General features: G+C 43.5%; 1 protein-coding gene across 3 annotated transcripts in view; it reads left to right on the top strand.

The window, feature by feature from the left end:
• Nucleotides 1-21,205, top strand: part of utrn (utrophin) — a 117,286-nt gene that overhangs the window by 21,315 nt on the left and 74,766 nt on the right. For 2 of the 3 annotated variants that reach the window (XM_078799148.1, XM_078799149.1), the window contains exons 1-30: nt 6,951-7,095; nt 7,169-7,282; nt 7,440-7,592; nt 8,171-8,341; nt 8,404-8,595; nt 8,665-8,799; nt 10,535-10,684; nt 10,809-10,970; nt 11,049-11,180; nt 11,830-12,003; nt 12,077-12,232; nt 12,300-12,470; nt 12,681-12,860; nt 12,957-13,085; nt 14,087-14,257; nt 14,851-14,907; nt 15,001-15,135; nt 15,446-15,583; nt 15,655-15,738; nt 15,808-15,981; nt 16,077-16,249; nt 17,305-17,455; nt 17,738-17,913; nt 18,199-18,334; nt 18,757-18,906; nt 19,208-19,360; nt 19,435-19,536; nt 19,724-19,844; nt 20,354-20,571; nt 21,043-21,160. In XM_078799148.1, coding sequence (XP_078655274.1) covers nt 7,081-7,095; nt 7,169-7,282; nt 7,440-7,592; nt 8,171-8,341; nt 8,404-8,595; nt 8,665-8,799; nt 10,535-10,684; nt 10,809-10,970; nt 11,049-11,180; nt 11,830-12,003; nt 12,077-12,232; nt 12,300-12,470; nt 12,681-12,860; nt 12,957-13,085; nt 14,087-14,257; nt 14,851-14,907; nt 15,001-15,135; nt 15,446-15,583; nt 15,655-15,738; nt 15,808-15,981; nt 16,077-16,249; nt 17,305-17,455; nt 17,738-17,913; nt 18,199-18,334; nt 18,757-18,906; nt 19,208-19,360; nt 19,435-19,536; nt 19,724-19,844; nt 20,354-20,571; nt 21,043-21,160 — 4,291 coding nt within the window. In that variant the 5' untranslated portion in view covers nt 6,951-7,080. Of the gene's footprint in view, nt 1-1,126; nt 1,247-1,387; nt 1,490-1,552; nt 1,661-1,737; nt 1,918-1,981; nt 2,146-2,222; nt 2,347-2,426; nt 2,515-3,596; nt 3,842-3,911; nt 4,081-5,442; nt 5,562-6,950; nt 7,096-7,168; nt 7,283-7,439; nt 7,593-8,170; nt 8,342-8,403; nt 8,596-8,664; nt 8,800-10,534; nt 10,685-10,808; nt 10,971-11,048; nt 11,181-11,829; nt 12,004-12,076; nt 12,233-12,299; nt 12,471-12,680; nt 12,861-12,956; nt 13,086-14,086; nt 14,258-14,850; nt 14,908-15,000; nt 15,136-15,445; nt 15,584-15,654; nt 15,739-15,807; nt 15,982-16,076; nt 16,250-17,304; nt 17,456-17,737; nt 17,914-18,198; nt 18,335-18,756; nt 18,907-19,207; nt 19,361-19,434; nt 19,537-19,723; nt 19,845-20,353; nt 20,572-21,042; nt 21,161-21,205 lie in introns of those variants that run through there. The other variant, XM_058055990.2, reaches the window with a different exon arrangement.

Raw genomic sequence — 21,205 nt, 5'->3', positions numbered from 1 at the left:
TTGAAGATGCATATGTGCACATCATGTGTCTGTCCATTCACGTACACACATGATCTAAACATGTTTGTCCATTTACATATACACATAATTTAAGCATGTATGACCATTCACTTACACAATTTAAACATGTCTATCCATTCACACACACACAGAATATCAACATGTTTGTCCACTCACGTACACACATGATTGAAGCATATCTGTCCATTCAGGTACCCACATGATGTAAACATGTTTGTCCATTCACATACGCACATAATGTAAACATGTCAGTGCATTCACATCCGCACACGATTTAATCATGTTTGTCCATTCACTTGCACACAGAATTGACCTTCTGTCTGTCCATTCACATACATACATGATGTAAACATTTTTGTCCATTCACATACGCACATAATGTAAACACGTTGGTCCATTCACATACACACATGATTTAAGCATGTTTGTCCATTCACTTGCACACAGAATGTAACCTTCTGTCTGTCCAGTCACATACACACATAATGTAAACATGTTTTTTCATACACGTACACACATGATGTAAACATCTGTCTGTCTCGTCACATACATACATATGTGAACATGTCTGCCCATTCACATACAGGACACATATTTGTACATTCACTAAGATATGATTCAAGCATGTCTGTCCATTCACATATACACAATAATGTAAGCATCTGTCAGTTAATTCACAAACACATAATGTGAACATATTTATCCACTCACAAACTCACATAATTTAGACATGTCAGTTCATTCTCATAAACACATACTGGAAACATTTGTTGGTTGAGTCACATGAACACTTTGAATTAAATCAGCTGTCTATCCGTTTCCTTCAAACTGTATGTCGTCATGTCTTAATCATCTGCTCTTTTACACACATGTTAATGGGAGCAGTTGTTTCTCCATTCACATACTACATGCACAATGTAAATATTTCTGTGATTTCCCATATGCTGATATTTTAATCATTTGTAGATCCTTTCACATACTAGTGCAATATAAACATATGTAAACTGTCATACATGTTAACATCTGTCATATGCATTTATGAGTTAACGTTTGTCTGTCAATTCACATAAACACATAATTTCCCTGTTCCTCTTTTCGCCCTCAGGAGCTTCAGAATGACCTTGAGGCGGAGCAGGTGAAGGTCAACTCTCTCACGCACATGGTGGTGGTGGTGGATGAGAACAGCGGTGAGAGCGCCACCGCTGCCCTGGAGGAGCAGCTGCAAGTAAGTTGTTAGCATGAGAGCATCTTTGTAGGTTTGTTGATATCGGTTAGTGTACTGTCACTTCTACTGTTGTTGATGGGGAGTACAAACACATACTAGATGGCTAGATGGTAGTAATAATGGTTTACGTCTTGTGTTCAGTCCTTGGGGGAACGCTGGGCAGCTGTGTGTCGCTGGACAGAGGAGAGGTGGCACAAGCTACAGGAAGTCTTCACGGTGTGGCAGCAGCTGGTGTCGGATCAGGTAGAGCACCCATCTACGTCTAACTCCGTTTGCTATGTTTGCTAAGGAACCATTCTCTTGCAGGCTTTGTTCAGAGCATGGTTGGAGAAAAAAGAGGAAGCCTTGAGTGAGGTGGAAACCAGCAATTTTAAGGACCCCAGTGATATAAACGCAAACGTGCGGCATCTAGCTGTAAGTAAAGAGGGAGGGGCTACATTGCAGTTGATGCCAGTTTTTCCTTTTAACTATTATGTTGTGACAATCTGTAGATTCTCAAGGAAGACATGGAGAAGAAGAGGCGGACGCTAGACCAACTTTCCGACGCAGGCCAGGATGTGATATCGTTACTGAGGAGTTCAGAGGCCGGAGCTAATATTGAGGCGGACGCTGAGGATTTGGCACATAGATGGGACAACTTGGTGCAGAAGCTGGAGGACTGCTCCTTCCAAGTAGGCATACGTTTTTGTTGTTGTTAATTGCAACTCTGCAGTGATATACTACATCTCTGCCAAGGTGATGGAAGCTGTCACAGATGTCGGGATGACGCAGGTGGACGAACAGGTTGTCATGAAGACGGTTGCCGTGGCGGCCGCTGCTTCAACTCACGACCAGGAGTTGCCCCCGCCTGCTCCTCCCAAAAAACGCCTGGTGGAGACTGACAATGAAGTCAGGAAAGTGTAAGAACTGAAACACATAGAAACATTCTCGGTGTAAACACAAACACGCACTCATGTATTCAATCTGTCTTCTGCAGGTTTGAGAATAAACTGTCAGATGTTTTGAGCTGGATGAAAAAATGGAAGGCGTCTGCTCAGGCTTTAGCCTCCACACATCCGGACACTACAAGTGATACCGAAGGCCTGCAGGAAAAGTTAAAGGTTGGGGAGGGGAAAAAAAATCACACTACATACAATGTACTGTTGGGATAGGAAGTTGAACATGTGATTTTGGCTTGTAGGCTCATGAGATGGAACTCCAAGCAAAGGAGCCTGCAATCAATCAAGTGATACAGGAAGGTCGAGGCTTGATGGACCAACTTGAGAGAGGTACGTGGTGAAGGACGGCAAGCCTTTAAAAGCACATTCATTCATTTTCTACCGCTTATCCTCATGAGGGTCGCGGGGTATGCTGGAGCCTATTCCAGCTGTCTTCGGGTGAGAGGCGGGGTACACCCTGGACAGCCAAACACAGGGCACATATAGACAAACAACCATTCACACTCACATTCATACCTATGGACAATTTGGAGTCGCCAATTAACCTAGCATGTTTTTGGAATGTGGGAGGAAACCGGAGTACCCGGAGAAAAACCACGCATGCACGGGGCGAACATGCAAATTCCACACACGGATGGCCGAGGCTGGAATCGAACTCGGGTGTCCTCGCTGTGTGGCCTGTCACTGTGCAGCCCAAGCACATACATTATTGTTTAAATCGTTTGCTACCAAAGACGTATTTATACGCCCAATCCACGCTGTATTTACATGCAAAAGGCAAAAAGAGATGATGATGCTACTGCACAATAGAAGAGATCATGTTAGGTGCATTTTAAAAAGCATTGAGCCCTGTAGCGTGCACCAACTTATGCATTAAAGGGAAATTTTACTGCATGCAGGCGTGCGGAAAAGTGTGCACGCACACCATTTAGTTCCAAATGTGAAAATTGTAAATGGCTCATGTTGTTATATTTGTGAATACATTGTTATCTTCATGTAAAGCAACCATTTTATTATTTTATTTTGTGACATAGTTGTTTGATCCATCCGTGTATTTTGTATGTTGTATCATGACTAGGGTCGCGAGATATCATGTTTATAAAGCCCAATCCAAAATGGCTGGGATTGAATGAGTTAATGTCATACATACAAAGTTTGTGCAGATTAGCATCAATTTGCCTATGAAATTGCTACCTTTCGGGGGATTATTTGCCTCTTTATTTTTATTCAGATGCTAGTTACTTGTGTGTTTTTGTGGGTGGGGTCGTAAAACATGCACCCTGCTGAGATGTTGGCTTTTTATAAATACTCATAAAAATGAAGAGGCGCTCATTAGATTTTTTATGACTTTTTTTGTTAACATTTTGTAAAATTTGCAGACTAGCCTTAGTCTTTGTTATGTGCCCCTTCAGAGGGGGTCCATGTGGACTCGGTAAGGGCGGACGTAGACCTGATCCAAACAGAATGGGACGTGTGTGCCAGGGAACTGCGGGTAGCCCGCGACCGTGTCGGCGCCCAGGCCCGGTCCACTGCCTTGTCTGCAGAGCTGGCAAGTCTGGATCAGGTCCTGACTGACCTGGATCGATGGCTGGATTCCACTTCTGCTGTGGAGAAGTGTGACGACGCCGAACTCGGGAGCATGAGTGAAGAATGTCAGGTAATTTGTCCATCGCGGCTGACGAACAATCGCATCATTTGATGAATCCTTTCTCTTCTTTGCTCCTCAGTCCCGCCTGGTCCAGGTCGCTCCCTTGGGGTCGCAGTTGGAGAGGATTTGTGCAGATGTGGAATTGTTGGAAAACATGGCGTCTTTAAAAGACAACACAGTAGTGGTGTCGGCACATCACGCTTCCACCTTGCAGCGACTCCAGAGCAGACAGGAAGAGCTGAACCGAGGTAACTCTGACCTGTCAAACTTTTGATGGGCTGCGCTCTGTGTTCTGTGGAAGAGAAAAGGGCGTACCCCAAAGCATTCCCAAAAAGGCGGAAGCATCGAATTGGCCTAAATGTCTTGGTAGAATGAAGAGTTGCGCTGAGGGATCTAGCATAATCCTGAATTGATTCCTATAGAGGCGTCTTAGATGGGATTTTACCCAAACTCAAATGTATTGTGGACATTTTGTAGGTTTTAGCAAACATTTATTTCCTCTTGCCTTAATCTGACCAACAAACTAAGCACCAGAACATAATGATCTGTACAAATTGATATGTAGTTAAATATATTTAATGCAGATTAGTAGCAACCGTACGTAACATGTCAATACAATACTTTCATGAGATTGGTTATATAGTGTTTGCCTAACTAACAAGCTGGGATCACAACATTGGTTTTATACAAACTGGTTATGTAGGTTTGTCTATGTGATCAAAATATTTGTTTATGCAAATCGGCTATGTAGTTGACCTAATCCAACTACGATGAAAACACTTCTTATATACAAATTGATTACATAGTATTTGCCTAAATCTAAAAACTGTCATGACTACTTACTTATTATAACATACATTTTGTGTAGACCCAGTAAGGAACTGATAGTTTTAGAAGTCTTTCCCCGATAGAAGCGTCTCAGCAGGCTTCTTGTTCTGTAGTAGAATGCCAATTCCTGTGATTCCTCGTTAGAAGCCCCTACAGACATGAAGAAAACTTCCAAAAGTGAGGCGCATGCTCGGTTTTACGCTAAATGCCTCACTTGCCCCCTGGCCTGTTAAGATACTTTTTTTTTCCTTCACATGCACGTATTGTTAGTATTTTGTTTATTTGACATCAACCTGGACAGTGTGGACATCGGCGTTGGTTAGCTTTTGTCCAGCAGTGTGTTATAAGATGAAACTGGACCAAAGTCCACCAGTGACCTCAGGCTGAGGTGTGTGCGTCCTTTTATGACAGAGTTGGTTGAGCATTTTGTTTCTGCCTTCCTCGTGTCTTTATCTTCATGTTCTGCTCCATCACTCTCTGCGCATACAAACATTCTCACATTATGTAAGGATCAAATCCCATGCTAATTGACACACATGACGAGGAAGGGAGGAGAGCTGTGAAGACGTTGCAAGGAGAGGAATGTCAACAGCTCAAGTCGGGGGTTGTGTTGTAGTCGATGAATGATGAGCTGGCTAACTTCCATGCTGTCAAACATACTATTAACTAGAATCCGGTTAGATTCTTTTCCAGCTCCTCACACTGCCTCCCTGTGGTGGGACACATGTACGTAATAACTCCGTACTGTTTAAACATCCTCTTGTCCTTTATTTTAATTTCAGTTTTGGAGGCCATCAAGGCTCGATCTGTCCTGGTGGAGGCGCTAGAGGCCAGGCTGGCGGCGATGAGGGACGGAATCGATGACGTTCTCACCACCGAGGCGGCAGTGCGGAGAGCACAGGTGGGTGAAGCTTTGTTGTAAAGTCAGAATAACAATCCTTAATATTCACAGTCAATGCATGCAGGTCCGTACTTAATAACACTTAATGGGTTCTTCCTTTGCCCATGCATGACCCCTCTACAATATTAGTAGAGTCCTGGTGACTCACTAAGAATGATCAAAATTAGAGATGCACGTTTCTCCTTTTTAAATTTAGATTGTACTTTGGATGTAAGAAGGACTCAAACAAATTTGGTTTTCATGAGTTATTTATGTGGTGTTGAAACATCTGCTAGTTGTACCAAATGCTCCATGATGAGGCTAAATAAAAACCACGACTGATCACACAAAAACCATATCAGCCACCTGAAACACCAGCATCGCTCCCTACAACGCCTGGGCCTTGGCGTGATGCCGCGTTTATTCATTCATTCATTCATTTTCTACCGCTTTTGCTCACGAGGGTCGCGGGGGTGCTGGAGCCTATCCCAGCTGTCTTCGGGCGAGAGGCGGAGTACACCCTGGACTGGTGGCCAGCCAATCACAGGGCACATATAGACAAACAACCATTCACACTCACATTCATACCTATGGACAATTTGGAGTCACCAATTAACCTAGCATGTTTTTGGAATGTGGGAGGAAACCGGAGTACCGCATGCACAGGGAGAACTCCACACAGAGAGATGGCCGAGGGTGGAATTGAACCCTGGTCTTCTAGCTGTGAGGTCTGCGTGCTAACCACTAGACCGCCATGCCGCGTTTAAAAAGTGCAAAATGTTTGCCGGGGACCTCCGTGGCATCACAGCCACTCGGCGTGTGTACCCGAATACAGTGCACCTTGCTGGGCCACAGCAGGTGGCTCCCCCCGCTCTAGACTCTGGCTGTAGTGATGTGGTAGTAGTAATGTAGTAGTATTAGGTACCGCTGGTCAAAACATTAGTTTTGTAAGAAAACACGCTTATTAACTGCAAAATGAGGGATTTAACTACCTAAGTAATGAACACACTCTGTGTGTGTGATAGAACAATCAGTATGCATCTTAAGTACATTATATACCTATATATATGTGTGACATCATATTTTCTTTGTTCGCCATTTGCTTCTTTCTGTGGTGTGTGTGTGTGTGTGTTAACATGTTAAGTGTGTTGCTGTGCATGCCTCTCACCCTCCTTCCATTCGGCTTTGGAATGTTGCTCGGCCTGAGCTGTTGTTATGCCGGCAGAAATTTGGCACATTCTGGGCAGCGTGCCCTGACATGCAGCATAGATTTCAATGCACAGTCTCTCCTAGTCAGGCAATAACATACTAGATGGTAATTTCCAGTACGAGACAAAAGGAGTATGCTTGATGCCGAGTGGGATATGTTGTGGTTGTCTACACTCTGTATTGAGACTCCATTTTTTGTCCTCTACAGACCTTGTGTCTGGAGATTGAACAAACGCAGCAAGCATCCGATCCGGCAGAGCAACAAAGATGGAGTCAACTGTCCACCAAGGCCCGCGAGGAGCTGGCCACACTCAAGTGTCTCCTAGGAAGCATGAAGGACCAGCAGGTCCAACACCTTTCCTTGCAGTAGCAGTAGTAGTAGGACTAAGAATGTGACTTTAATGCAATGTCGTCTTCAGGTGAAGTTGGGGGAGTTGGAACGCTGGTTGGAGGCGGTTCGGGAACTCTTGTCCCGGGATGCTACGAGGTCGGGGAACACAGAGAGCTTACAGGAGGAGCTGAATCATTGCAAGGTTAGACATGATGGAACTATGTTTGAACTGCAAAACGCAGTACCGTGAAGTGACGTAGCTTAAAGTGTCTTAACCCGAAATAGCACGAGGACAGCCTGTAGTATGGTTCTATGACTTGAAGGTTCTGAAGGCATTTCCATTTGTCGTTGTGACGCAGGAGCATGTGAACGAGATGGAGTCCATGGAGGCTTCCTTTAAGCAGATGGATGAGAATGTGAGAGCTGTGCAGGCGGCTGCAGTACCAGGATTGGCCAAGTGGGGGCAGAATATGACAGATTTGCGAAGTCAATTTGACTCGCTTTCAAAACAGGTACGATTTTTGACGTGCACTTTGCAATTTGCACCATTAGGTTGCTTGACAATAACTAATCATGGAACACACACGTCCATCCCAAGATGCCTTTATTTTTTTTATTTGAATATTTCTCTCACCATTTGTAATAGCAACCATGGACCTTGGACAGGGGTGGGCAAACTACGGCCCGGGGGCCACATGCGGCCCACCAAGTGTGTGAATCCGGCCCGCCAGTTGCTTTCTAAGTTTTAACATACAAACTGGCAACATGACCTGCAAGTCGGATGTCTTATTTAGTAAAAAAAAAAACAACAAAACTGTAAAATTAAATTACATAGTTTGATGTGGTCTGATGTTTAAAGTGACATTGGAACATACAGCTGATAGTATAACACTTTTATAGATAAAATAAAAGGAAAAGTATAAGCATAAAATATTGTGTCTGTGTTAAATATATATTCTGGCCCCCCAAACAATTTTATTAACTTAATGTGGCCCACGAGTCTAAATATTTGCCCACCTCTGACCTTGGATAACACAAATACACAGAAAGATCTAAAAAAAAAAAAAACCCCAATATCTTCTGTTTCCAGTTGCTGAGCCGCCAGGAGAGTTTGTCAGAGAGTCAGGAGAAGCAGGTGAACCTAAAGAAGGACTTGGCGGAGATGCAGGAATGGATGGCTCAAGTGGACGAGGAGTTTCTAATGAGAGACTTTGAGTATAAGAGTCCAGAGGAGCTTGAGTCAGCGCTGGATGAAATGAAGGTGCAGAGGTGGAGGTGTTCTTAGCACGGCTTCACCATTTGTAATCTTGGTCTGTCTTCCAGAGGGGTCAAGAGGATGTGCTACAGAAGGAAGTGAAAGTGAAAATCCTGAAGGACAGCATCAATATGTTGGTGTCTAAAAAGTCACCGTCTGGTGTAGGCAGCGGGCAGGCGCTGACGGCACAGCTTGAGGGCGTTCTGGGCAACTACCACAAGCTCTGTGACCGCTTTAAGAGCAAGTGCCACACCCTGGAGGTAATAAGTGTGTGTTAGGTCATCATATGGGGACCTAATAATGTTAATAATGCTTCAAATGTCATTCAGGAGGTATGGTCCTGTTGGATGGAGCTACTCCAGTATCTGGATATGGAACAGTGTTGGCTCAACACCTTAGAGGAGAAGGTCCAAGCGACTGAGAATATACCAGAAAGCACTGAGGCTGTTAATGAAGCTCTGGAGGTACTGGAAACACATTTTGGTTGAATACCGATTTATACGAAAGCTGGGGCGTTACAAAACTCAGGTTTGAATGTAACACATGCAGAAAAGTGTGACTGGCCAGCCTGCAAGTTTTGTATAAATAATATTATTGCTTCTCCCGCCATATAGTAACGTCATTGCACATAATACAATTGTATATGTATATCATATATCTAATCTTACAATATGTATATATACTGTATATTATATTTTACTATTTTTTAATTGCTGTTTTGTCCATTTAGTGTGCCATGAGAAATAATAATAAAACATATATATTTTTTACATTTATAAAAAATATATAAAAATAAATCTAATGCTAAAAATATCTAATACAAATATAAAGATATAATTAATTTTAATTTAAAGCAACAACAGTAAAAATAGAAAATAATTATTTTTTAAATAATAGTAATTTTACAAGAAGAAAGTCAAAATATTTTTAAAACATTTGAAAATGAATTAAGACCATTTTGAGTTGAACTATTGAAAAAAAAAATAAATTTATTAAATATTCAATTTAAATATGTTATTTTTTTCAAGTCATGATATTATGGGGAACAAACTAAACAAAATGAGTTGTAATTTTTGGAAAATTAGGTTCCAGAAAAAGCTGATAATGATAACAAGAATAAATTCAAAATATGGGAATAAAGTCATAATGACCAGAATTTACCAGAAGAAGGAAATAGCTGGAAAATTACAAAAAGAACAGCTGTAATTGAACAAGAAAAAAGTTGTATTATGTTATGTGTTCTGTTATGTTATGTACATTTTGCGACTTTGTGAGAATAAACCTGTAATATCATGAGGAAAAATATTTTAGTAGCAAAGATTTAAAGAAAATGTAAAGAAAAAATTTATTATTTTGTAACATTAAAGTTATAATTTATGGGAAAAGTAGAAAATTTGAAAAACAAAAAATCCCAAAAGCAAAAACTGAGAAAAAAGAGCGAAAACTGACATTCATACAAGGTATATAAATAGGCTTTTTCAGCTGTATCACAAATATACCTTCTTAGCAAATCAACATATGTTGCTGTGCAAAATATCCAAGTTGCCTTTCCATCCTTTTATTTATTTCCTTTTACTTTCATTTCTCCTCACTGGAAAAAGTTTGGACATTAGGATATTGCATTTTACAGGAAGAAAAATAGAGTCTGAATGGGAAGCATCCAATTATCCAAAATGTATTGCGATGCCCCAACATGGTCGCATTTGTGTCCCATGACTTTTGCTCTCCTAGCTTCATTTTCTGGCTCCCAGGCTGTGTCTAGCTGGTTGCTATATCTGTAGCCTGCCTGCAGCATCACTGTCAAAGCCTTTTAAAATCACACTCCTGCTGCTTCTGGAATGCTGCATTGTTATAAAAGATGGCAACGACCCTTGACGACAATAATTGTCCCTTACTCTACCGGCTTATTTCTCACTTTTTCTTGTTCTCAGCTCCCTTTGTTTGTCCATTCTGGGTGTCTCATTCTTTCGTCTGTCACCCCCACCCCCCCCCCCCCCCAAAAGGAAAAAGTGATAGACAGAAAAGTAAATGACCTCACATAAATGACAATGCTGTCTCTCAACCAGCTGATTTCTCTCGAATCTCTCAATCTTTCATTGTCTATCTTTCTCTCTCGGTTTCCTCACATGCATTTGTATTTAGTCTTAAGACTTGTATTGGGATACTCCCTCACCGACTGGTTGTCCAATCACTTGCCAGTCTCTGGAGAGCGTGCTCCGCCACCCGGGAGACAACCGGACACAAATCAGAGAGCTTGGTCAGACACTGATAGACGGAGGAATTCTGGATGAGCTCATTAGCGAAAAACTCAAGGCCTTCAATTCCCGCTACGAGCAACTCAACAACCAGGTGAGGACTTTGGAGTGCCTCATGCTGAGCTCATGAGCTGTCCAGTTAGTGTGATTATTCATATTTATACGCATTGATTTAGTTTTTGGTTGTTTCTAAACCAAATGTTTACGTTTATTTCCAGGCTGTGAAGAAGCAGATGGGCCTGGAGCAGCAGCAGCAGACGTTGAAGGAGAACGACCGGGCTCTTCAAACCCTCCAGGAGTCTCTCTGTCAGCTGGACCACACTCTCACCTCCTACCTGACCGACCGCATTGACGCCTTTCAGCTTCCACAGGAGGCACAGGCAGGCAGAAACGCCATCGTTGACACCTGATGCCTGACTAGACAAGATGTGTGCTCAATTTGACACGCCGCTTTTCAGACCATCGGAGCAGAGATCGCTACCCACGAAGTCACGGTGGAGGAGATGCGGAGGAGGAACGTGGCCAATTTGCCTCTGCCAGTCGCTGATGGCAAGGCTGCCAAAGGGGGCACCATGCTGGACCAGCTTCAGGTAACACTGACCCCCTCTGGAGTCTACTAGAAACTGCGAAAACGTTTTCACCACTTTGTATGCATAGTTTATACGATGGTTAATAATCATATTATAAACACATGCTTTTATATCTTTAGAACTCACAGACAAAAGAGACGTGTGTGTTCATGTCTCACATAAGGATTATGAATTGGATTTAAATAAAGCACAGTTTTCGATCTAAAATATTTATAACACAGGTATTATATAGTTATAGTTGCACATTACTTACAGACATAGTCTCAATTTGTGTGCCTCACTGCGTCACAAACGCAGTGAATTATTGCAGCCACTAGGTGTCGCCAAAAAACAACCACCCACACACTTTAACCGCAGCACACAAGTTGCACGTGACTGCAAGTGTCAGGATCAGCCAAACTGTGACAATATTCTTACTTATACTCCCGAAAATATGGTAGAAGCGAATATTTATTTCCAAAATGTGAAAATATATGGTATATAGCTTAATTTTGAAACTTTACTGATGATGAAAGAGGAAAATGTATCCCTCGTTTACCACATACTACACAACAGCAACAGAACCAATGTTGGAATAGCGGTAATGATGATACTCATATACTAATTGGAGTGTTCTTATTTAGTTGTTTGTCTGAAATGAATTGTGTAGAGAAAACTGAGGGAGATTTCCACCAAGTACCAGCTCTTCCAGAAACCTGCTAATTTTGAGCAGCGCATGCTGGACTGTAAGAGGGTTCTAGACGGCGCCAAGGCTGAGCTGCATGTTCTGGATGTCCGGGATTTGGAGCCGGAAAAAATCCAGGTCCACCTGAATGGCTGTATGGTGAGACTGAAATGATATTATTTGAATCTAGATTAAAAAAGGCAAACAGATTTATAATTTCTTCATTTTGCAGAAACTTTACAAGTTGCTTAGCGAAGTGAAGCTGGAGGTGGAGACGGTGATAAAAACAGGTCGTCAGATTGTGCAGAAACAGCAAACGGAGAACCCCAAGGCTATGGACGAGCAGCTGACTGCTCTCAAACTGCTTTACAATGACCTGGGGGCACAGGTAAGTAAATACCCATGTTCTGCTGTAACGTGTGAGGCCATTTAACGACCCCATCTCTCTTCTTCAGGTAACAGAGGGCAAACAGGACTTAGAAAAAGCCTTGTCTCTGTCTCAGAAGTTCCACAAGGAGAGCGACGCCCTGCGGGAGTGGCTTACTACTAGCGAGGCTCAGCTCCAGCAGAAGAACAGCAGTGGAGACATGCCAGCGGACATTGATGCAGAGGTTGGCTGGGCTAATGTGAGTCGTGGACTTTTGCCGTCCCCTTTTGTTTTGATGAGTATTTCTGCTTTTGGCCAGCAGAGTGCACAATAATACATTCCTTCTCCCTTATTGCTCAAACTGAGAGAGTTTGTAACAATTGGGTTATTTAACACCACTATTTAACACTGTATACCGATGGATACCTAAGGTAAGATAGTACTTCATGTCATGCTGCGGTGCCTCCAGGGCCTTTTAAAGGAGTCGGAGCGTCGTCAGCAGGATCTGTCCAGCTTGATGGAGACCAGCGCTGGCTTGCAGACTCTAGTGGAGGGCAGCGAGGTGCAGCTGGAGGACAAACTCAGTGGCCTCAATGATTCATGGGGCCAAGTCCACACATGGATCGAGGACTGGCTGAGTGCCGTGCTGGTGGGTGCAGTGAATAAATGCACTGTCTACATCGATTATAGCTTAGATGCTTATGTTGGAATGTTCAATTTGTATTTCCTTTCCATTTACACACAGAGTCACCAGAATGAGGTTGAGATATTTGATGAGAACTTGGCTCACATCAGCACTTGGCTTTACCAGACCCAAATCCACCTGGACGAGGCCGAGAAGCTTGAGCCACAAGAGCGAGATAAAGTGCTCAAGGTAATCTATGACATCTATTTGAAGTGTACGTACAAATAGAGGTGTTACCCTGTGGGCAACTGTGGCCCGCGGGCCACATCAGACCCATCAATCCGACCCACCGGGCGTTTGCAAATTCTTTTTTCAAAACCTTTACCATTGGGAAATAGTTAGATGGACTCTATAGCATATACACAAAAGTGATCCAAACAACACAACACACAAACACACACATTACACACAACATAACCTACCTCTTGCACCATTGTTGTTGTCGCGGGACTATCCAGCCTTGCGTACACTTGTAAATAACAGTTTATGTTTAACGCCTGGTTGTTTTTTATCACTTACGTAGTAGTTGATTGATTGTGGATGTGTTCTATATTTATTTTGTTGCACTGTGAGTAAGACCATCTATACATAGAAAGCCCCCATGAGTCAAAAAGTGAGCCCACCCCTGTTTTAGAAGCATTAGAACTACATGTGGGCTCACTATTTGGCAAGCGTTTAGTAGCTGTTAGTATTGAAGGACTTTATAGCTGTTATTAATTCTCTTAATAAGTGTTCTTAAATTCTCTTAATGAGTGTTCTTGTTTTAAAAGTGGTGTTACAAGACCATTCATTAAAAATAGGGCAGATGTTTTTCATGCTCTTCTTGTAGCCTCCTGAACTTAGATGTGTTAAGCAATTAATTCAAAACAAGAGGACCGTAACGCAATTAGGCTGTGATGTTGGTTCCGCTCTTTGGGTCTCGCCGTCAACATGGCCGACAGCTTGTTTTGACTTCAGGTGGAAAACTCACCGCTTATAGATGACACGATACCAACACCACTGTAAGGAATACATAATGATGTATTCTAGTCCAACCTCTTTCTGTGTTGTGCCAACTGAAGGTCTCCACTTAATTATCACAGCTGCCGACCTTGTTGAGATAAACCCTCCAAGGGAACGCTGCTCACCAGCAGCCCCTTAGACAAATACATAATGAGACGCCTGACTGTTGTCTGTGCCTGGTTGATCAGAACATGTTGGAGGAGCTGGAGGACATCGCTCTGCGTGTGGATAACGTGAGGGACCAGGGCGTCATCCTGATGACCAGCAGGGGGCCGGCCTGCCGGGACGTAGTGGAGCCCAAACTGGACGAGCTGAACTGCAACTTTGACAAAGTGTCGCAGCACATCAAAACAGCCAAGGTCCGATTTCTCTTTCGGCTTTTCCCTTCAGGCGTCACCACAGCAAATCCATCTCCTCCATCCAACCCTGTCTTCTGCATCTGTCTCTCTCACACCAACTACCCTCATGTCCTCCTTCACCACAGCCATAAACCTCCTTTTTGGCCTCTACGCCTCCTACCTGCAGCATCCTTCTACCACATGTCCAAACTATCTCAGTCTGGCCTCTCTGACTTTATCTCCAAGGCCTCTAACATGTAAGGTCCCTCTGATGTACTCATTCCTGATCCTATCCATCCTGGTCATTCCCAACGAGAACCTCAGCATCCTCATCTCTACTACCTCCGGTTCTGTTTACTGTCAAAATAAAAACCTACAGAATAATGGAAATAATCTGTTCCAGAAAACAAACTGTACTGTACTTTATTACTTTGTCAAACCACTGGTGTCATGTGGTTTTAATGTCTTTATTTTTATATTACAGACATGTTATTAGAAATAGTTATACCAATGCAAACAACTTGTGATTAAAATGACATTTTCCTTTGATGAAATATTGTTTAAACGCAATTACCATTGTTACATTTTGTCTTATTTGTGTGTTTCAACTGCAGATGATGAGCAATTTGGTGTCAAGAGGCGTTGATGTGAACCAGGAAGTGTCCCAGCAGGTAAAAGATCCACTCATCCACTCACTACACTTCATGCTAAAAAAAAAAAAAAAGTACAATGAAATGAATAAAGTGATGATTTTTCCTCACCAGGTTTTTCATAACTTGGAGACTGCTGATGGTCTGCTTCCCAGTGAGGTGCACATGTTCCAGACGGAGCTCCAGGACACACTCAGGACTCTGCAACTGGACCACCAGGACCCTGCAAACATCCCCGATGATGACAAGGTACATGCATGAGGTTGGAGTTCCTGCTTTCGGATGTTTTATGAAAGCTGTTTCACTCCTGTGACAAGTCCTGCTACGATTTGACCATCCAAGGCCTAAGAAGTCTGGAATTCAGCCTGCGTTATCAATGTTTATGACGCCAATCACACTACTGTAGCCAATCCCAAGCAAGGTCAACGTCCCAGCCAGGAAGCATTTTAGTCTGTTTGAAAAGAAAAGTAGATCACTTTGTTGTAGCTATACTGTTGCTCTCGGGTGTCGTCTCTGTCTGCTCCTTGTTCAACCTTTCTCACACTCGTCTGTGCACCAGATGGACGAGGAGAAAGCCAGTGTAGAAGACCTGCTGAGAAGAGGAGAAGATCTGCTGCAGCAAACGTCAGACGAGGTCCAGAGGGAGGAATTGAGGCTCCTGCTGCTTCGGCTCCAGAACCAGTACTCGGCTCACAGGGTTAGATATCCAAGAGAGACTGCAGTTTTGTGAGCTGTTGCAATTTGCTCTTAAAGGTTTGTGTGTTTTAGGAGTTGAGGGTGCTGAGAAGCAGGCATCTAGAAGCAGAGTCGTCTCACATGATCACACAGCAAATAAAAGAGAACCCACCAGAGGTGAGTTTGTTTTGGTGACTTCTTTTGGGTTTGGTTCAATTGTTTTATGTTTTTTTTGCGCGGTGCAAGGACATGCATTGTGCAGTGGAATGCAGCCGCACACCCTCCCAGAGCCCATCAGGCTACTTGCTGGACATCAACAAAGTGTTGCTGGCCATGGCCGACAACGAGTTGCTGCTCAATTCCTCCGAGCTCAGCGGGGGGCTCTACGAAGACTTCTCCAGCCAGGAGGACACACTCAGGGTCGGTCCAACTAATTAGTTGGAGTTTTTATGTTTTTCGTTTTTTGAGTTTTTATGTCTGCAGAACTAGAAGAGCTTGTCATCTCTCTTTCGTAGAACATTGGCGAAAACCTGGAGCTTCTCAGTGAGCAGGTCACCGGCATCCATGAGCGCCATCCCGATGTCATCCTGGATGCTTTGCCTGCGGACGTCTCTCAGGTGGAAGACACCGTCACGCAGCTCAACGCAGAGTGGGATCGTCTCAACCGCATGTACAACCAGCGCAAAGGGTGAGAACACCAACACCGCCATTTAAACTCAACATGCTAAAAACTGTTATTTATGAGAACAGAGCAGCCAGAAGGACAGTGAACTATGGCATCGCTACTAGAATTACTGGAGGCATCATGGGAATCACACATGACGTCCTTTATAGTATGTACTATTAGGCCTTTAGTCCAACCTACCTCCATGTTCCCAGCACTTTTTGCATCATGCATATATTGGGTAGTTTCATGCAAGCAGTCAACAAAGGTCAAGTATCAGCCACGCACAGGCGTACCGCTGTGCATAAACCTCTCCACAATACAACCCAGCCTAGCAAGGGTACTGGAGGGTACATGTGAGTTTGCCTAAATGGTCTACATGTGCTTTGTGGACTTGGAAAAGGCATTGGACCGTGTCCCTTGCTGTGTGGGGGGGCTGCTTTGGCAGTACAGGATTGGTGGCCCCGTCATTGTGCACATGAAACGTTTCCTCCCCCCCAAGGAACCGCATCGCCTCAGTGATGGCAGCACTCTAGACCATGACTACATGGAAGTGGTGGATGCAATCTTCACTATTTAGACAAAATAGCTGTCTATTTGATTTCCAGTGGCTAGTCATACAATCTGTACGCTGACTACTCTAAAGTTTCATCATCCAACTTTCATTTCTATAGTATTGTCCCTTGAGAAGACGCTATCGCTGTAATGTGAGGGGCTTACTCACTTTTGTGAGGTCTGTTTTGTAACCTCTGCAATCCCAAGGCCCTCAGGGCATCATTAAGGAAAACAATAGTTGTATATTTGATAAAATGACCCATCCAAACTCATTTCCTTTCCTCTCCTAACAGATCATTGCTCTGCTGCAGGGAATAGCCCTCATGTGGACCGTTGCAATATAAAGCTAATTTTTTCCCCCTCCAGTTTGTCAGTTGAACTAATTAGCCTCCCGGACCAGGTTGATTTATTTAGTAACAAGGGCATTTCTCCTCCCTATAAGTGCTCCGTTGTGTTGTGCCATTTCCATGTGGTTCTGTAGTTTCATTAAAACAAAGAAGTAAAGTATCGTCAACGCCCTGCAGGAGCTTCGACCGGGCTGTGGAGGAATGGAGGCAGTTCCACTGCGACATGAACGACCTCAGCCAGTGGCTGGCCGACACAGAGAGGTTGCTCTCCGAGGGCGTTGGAGCCGAGGGACAGTTGGACCTGGACTCTGCACGGCGCCACCAAGCGGTCAGTGGAATGTGACAATGATATTTTGGTGTTATTAATAGCTGGATGATAAATCTATGTCTATTTCCACCCTCTGGTGGGAGGATGAAAGGACACCAATTTGCTGCCTCAACCTTGAACGGACGTACAAATCCCTCTCGTACCTTATCAAGTGTTAATCTGTGGTCGAATTACACAACTTGATTTGCTATCTCCTTCTCAAATAGAGGCTTTCTGAACAAACTGGATTTGAACTAAAGGCTTTCTCTGTCTGTGTTAGTGATGCTTGATTCCTTGTAATAGGAGCTCGAGGAAGGCCTATCCAGCCACCAGCCCGTCCTAACCGGACTAACCCGCACCGGAGAGCGCATCATCGGCCAGTTGTCCTCCCCTGACGGGCCTCTCCTGGAAGAGAAGCTCCACACTCTGAATCAGCGATGGAGGGCTGTCAACCGCCAGGTCTTGGACCGGCAGCGCAGGTATCCATGGCAACCTTACAAATGAGCTTGACGGAAATAAGTGAGATGGTAGCGATATCTACTTTTAGCAGCGCCGTCATTTGCATGCCTGGATATATTATTAAAAGTTTGGGCTTTAGAATGTTGAACAGCACTGAGGTCAGCACTTCCTCCCCATCCTCTTTGTTTCCTTATCAATTAGTTCCTAGCGGTAATTTAAATGTAAATTTGAGGATTACGCCTGCAACCTGGGGGAAATGGAGATCCCAATCTTGGTAAATAATATGTGTGTGTGTGTACGTCTAGGCTGGCTGGAGGGGATCCGGCCCTGACGGACCTGTTGAGAAGAAGCGATGATTTGGCTTTATGGCTGCGGCAGGCGGAAGATGCCCTCGGCACACTTCCTGTCACCTCCACGGACCAAAACCTCAAAGAACTTAAGGTAGGATCACGATAAATAGTATATTTTCTTCAATTGCACTCTACTTGCTCAACTGCAGAGGGTAGCAGGCGCTTATTTGGAGGTGTTTGTTTAAGAGGAGGCCTTTATTTGTACACATCTTTGCCCAATTGTTCCTCAACGTGTTATAATGGGAGTGCTTTCTTTCATTTTATGTGTCATTATGTACATTTATTTCTTTTTAACCCTGATTTGGTTGGTAGAACAATGACTGGAAGAGTGAATGACACCCCCATCTATCTAAGAAATACTCTATATATTTATATCTTTTCAGCCCTCATTGCTACCTGATAATTTGCTACTTCCTCTATTCACCTTGATTACCTTGCACTTGATTTTTGTTACACTTTCCTCCACTCAATAGTGTTTAGCGAGACAAATGAGTGAAGTGTGTTCCCCTGCAGGCTTTAGCTGTGGAGATGGATGCACACAATGAACATCTGGGCTGGGTGAACAAACATGCCCCTCAGATCCTCGCCAGTCCCAGCGTGAGCCCGCAGAGCAGAGAGCAGCACGTCGGCAAGCTGAGAGCCATCAACCTCAACTGGAGCAAGGTGGGACAGCTATAGTGTATACATAGACACTACCAGGCCATAACATTAAGTACACTTGCGTAAGCTAATGAAATTACCAATGCAAGCGTCATGTATTTTTTGTTGCCTTTTCCACTTTCTCATGCATTCCAAATCATTATTAACATTTTATATAGAATAGCTTTTGATATTTTTAATTAACTAATTAACCCTCTGGTCAGATATGGTTAGAGCATATAGTCTATCAGTTCATAAACCATTTCCAGTTATACATTTACTGACAAACCCTTCTTCCTGTCATGGATCGTCATGGTCCCTGCAGGTCACCCATGAGTTGTTAGACCAAGTGGGGCAAGTGGAGGCCAACCTGCAGAGTCATGCACACTTCAAGGACAAAATGAACAGATTGACCGACTGGGTGGTCATCACGCACCAGACCATCGCCAACAGAGGCCTGAGTCCTGGTCAAGCCCAGGTAACTTCATGTATTCCAAATGAAGCCTTACTACAATACCCTGAGGCTGTAATGTGTTTGTCGTTGTGTTGTAGGCTTTGGAAATCTCCATGAAAGACAGAAAATCAGACTTGGAAGACCTGTTGGCCCACTCCATTGAGCTACAGCGCCGACAGCAGCTGTCTCCCCATGAAAAGGTTACATGATTTATTCAATAAGCTCTCCTAAAACGCAGAACACTGTGTAATTACACAATATTACTGCCGCGCCTGGTCATTTTCTTTCCCGGAACTGATTGAAGCTTAATTGGCTGTTTTATTAAACGCTGTCTCCTCGTCTCACCCTGTGAATGTTTCATGGCCTCTGTGCTTCCGATGCATGCAGAGTAAGGTGGAGCAGCTGGCGGCCGACTGGAAAGTTCTCGACGGTCGACTGAGGGAGACTCTCCAAGTGCATGTTTCACCATGGATGCAGCGCCAAACTGTTGTCCAGCGCCAGCAACTTGGTAAAAATAATTTCAATCAACTCAAATTCAATTACAAACACATTTTCCCATTGAAAGTAGCACTTATACTGGAATAATCTGTTCCGGGGTCAAACTGCGCTCATCATGATACATTTAAGTCATATTTTAACAGTGCAAAAACAAGTGGCATCTTAATTATTAAACTGCATGCACTTTGATGTTGCGAAGAATGAAATCTTCAAATTCAATTTTAGATTATGCTGAAATCCTTAATTTTACAACCACAGGGGCATCCGAGCTGCTTTGTAAAGTCTCATGGATCATCAGCACGATGCAAAAAACATATAAATTCAGTAGTTGTAAGCACTTAGGAGACATATTTTATTCAAATTCAAAATTGCCATTCCTGGTTTCATTCCAAACATGAAAAATGCATGCAGAAATGAGCCTCGTTCATCATGTTTTGCTGTGTGAACAGCACACCCAGCTTTAATATTCATCACAACTAAATATGTTCTCCGATATGTCAACATCGTTTTACCTGGCAGTGTCTACGGTGCCCTCCGCCGTCCAGATGGCCAGCCTGGTGAGCGAGGACCCACACCACCAGACCCCACATACACCGGAGTCTGTGGCCCCCACCGACCTCAACGAGACGGCTACGGAATTGGCAGACTGGCTGGTCCTCATTACCCAGATGCTCAAGTCCAACATCGTCACTGTGGGGGACACAGAGGAGATCAGGACCACTATGGGACGCCTTCAGGTGACAACAGCAACCTTGCAAGGGCTTATTGTTGCTCTCCATACATTAGTTTCTCTTGGGGATCTATAACGTATCCATCTATTTAGCTGTTTAGATATAACAGTATAGCTACTTCGAAGTGTACCATTCTGACCTGAGGGCGGACACATCTTTTTCAACATTTTGGAAAATCATTCATTTCCAGTTCACTATTAATAAACTGAATATTTTTGGAGTTGGTGTAGGAAAACCTGGTTATCACTTTTAGAGCCCTGTACACATGAAATAACACCCCTATAGTCACCTTTTTACTCATTGTTTTGCACCACATTGAGCAGGTTACAATCTAATAACTAATGAGTCTATAGATTAATAATAGGCCATAGTTAACTCACAAAAAAACATTATTTCTTAATTCATTAATTAAAAAAAAACATGAGCGGTACGACTGAACGGTAGTTTGAGTTTGACACTTATGTTTTTATTTCCCAGGTAACAAAAAGCGACCTGGAGCAGCGTCACCCTCAACTGGAAGACATCTTCACCCTGGCGCAGAACATCAAGAACAAGACGTCTAACCTGGACGTGCGCACGTCCATAACGGAGAAATGTACGTGCTTCGTAAGTGACGGTGGATGGTGATGCATTTTCACGG

Source organism: Doryrhamphus excisus, linkage group LG19, assembly GCF_037039965.1.
Source record: "Doryrhamphus excisus strain RoL-2023G ecotype Guam linkage group LG19, RoL_Dexc_Guam_v1.1, whole genome shotgun sequence".
Taxonomy (NCBI): Eukaryota; Metazoa; Chordata; class Actinopteri; order Syngnathiformes; family Syngnathidae; genus Doryrhamphus; species Doryrhamphus excisus.
The sequence above is the reverse complement of the archived record's forward strand: the minus strand, read 5'-3'. Positions and strand labels throughout refer to the sequence as shown.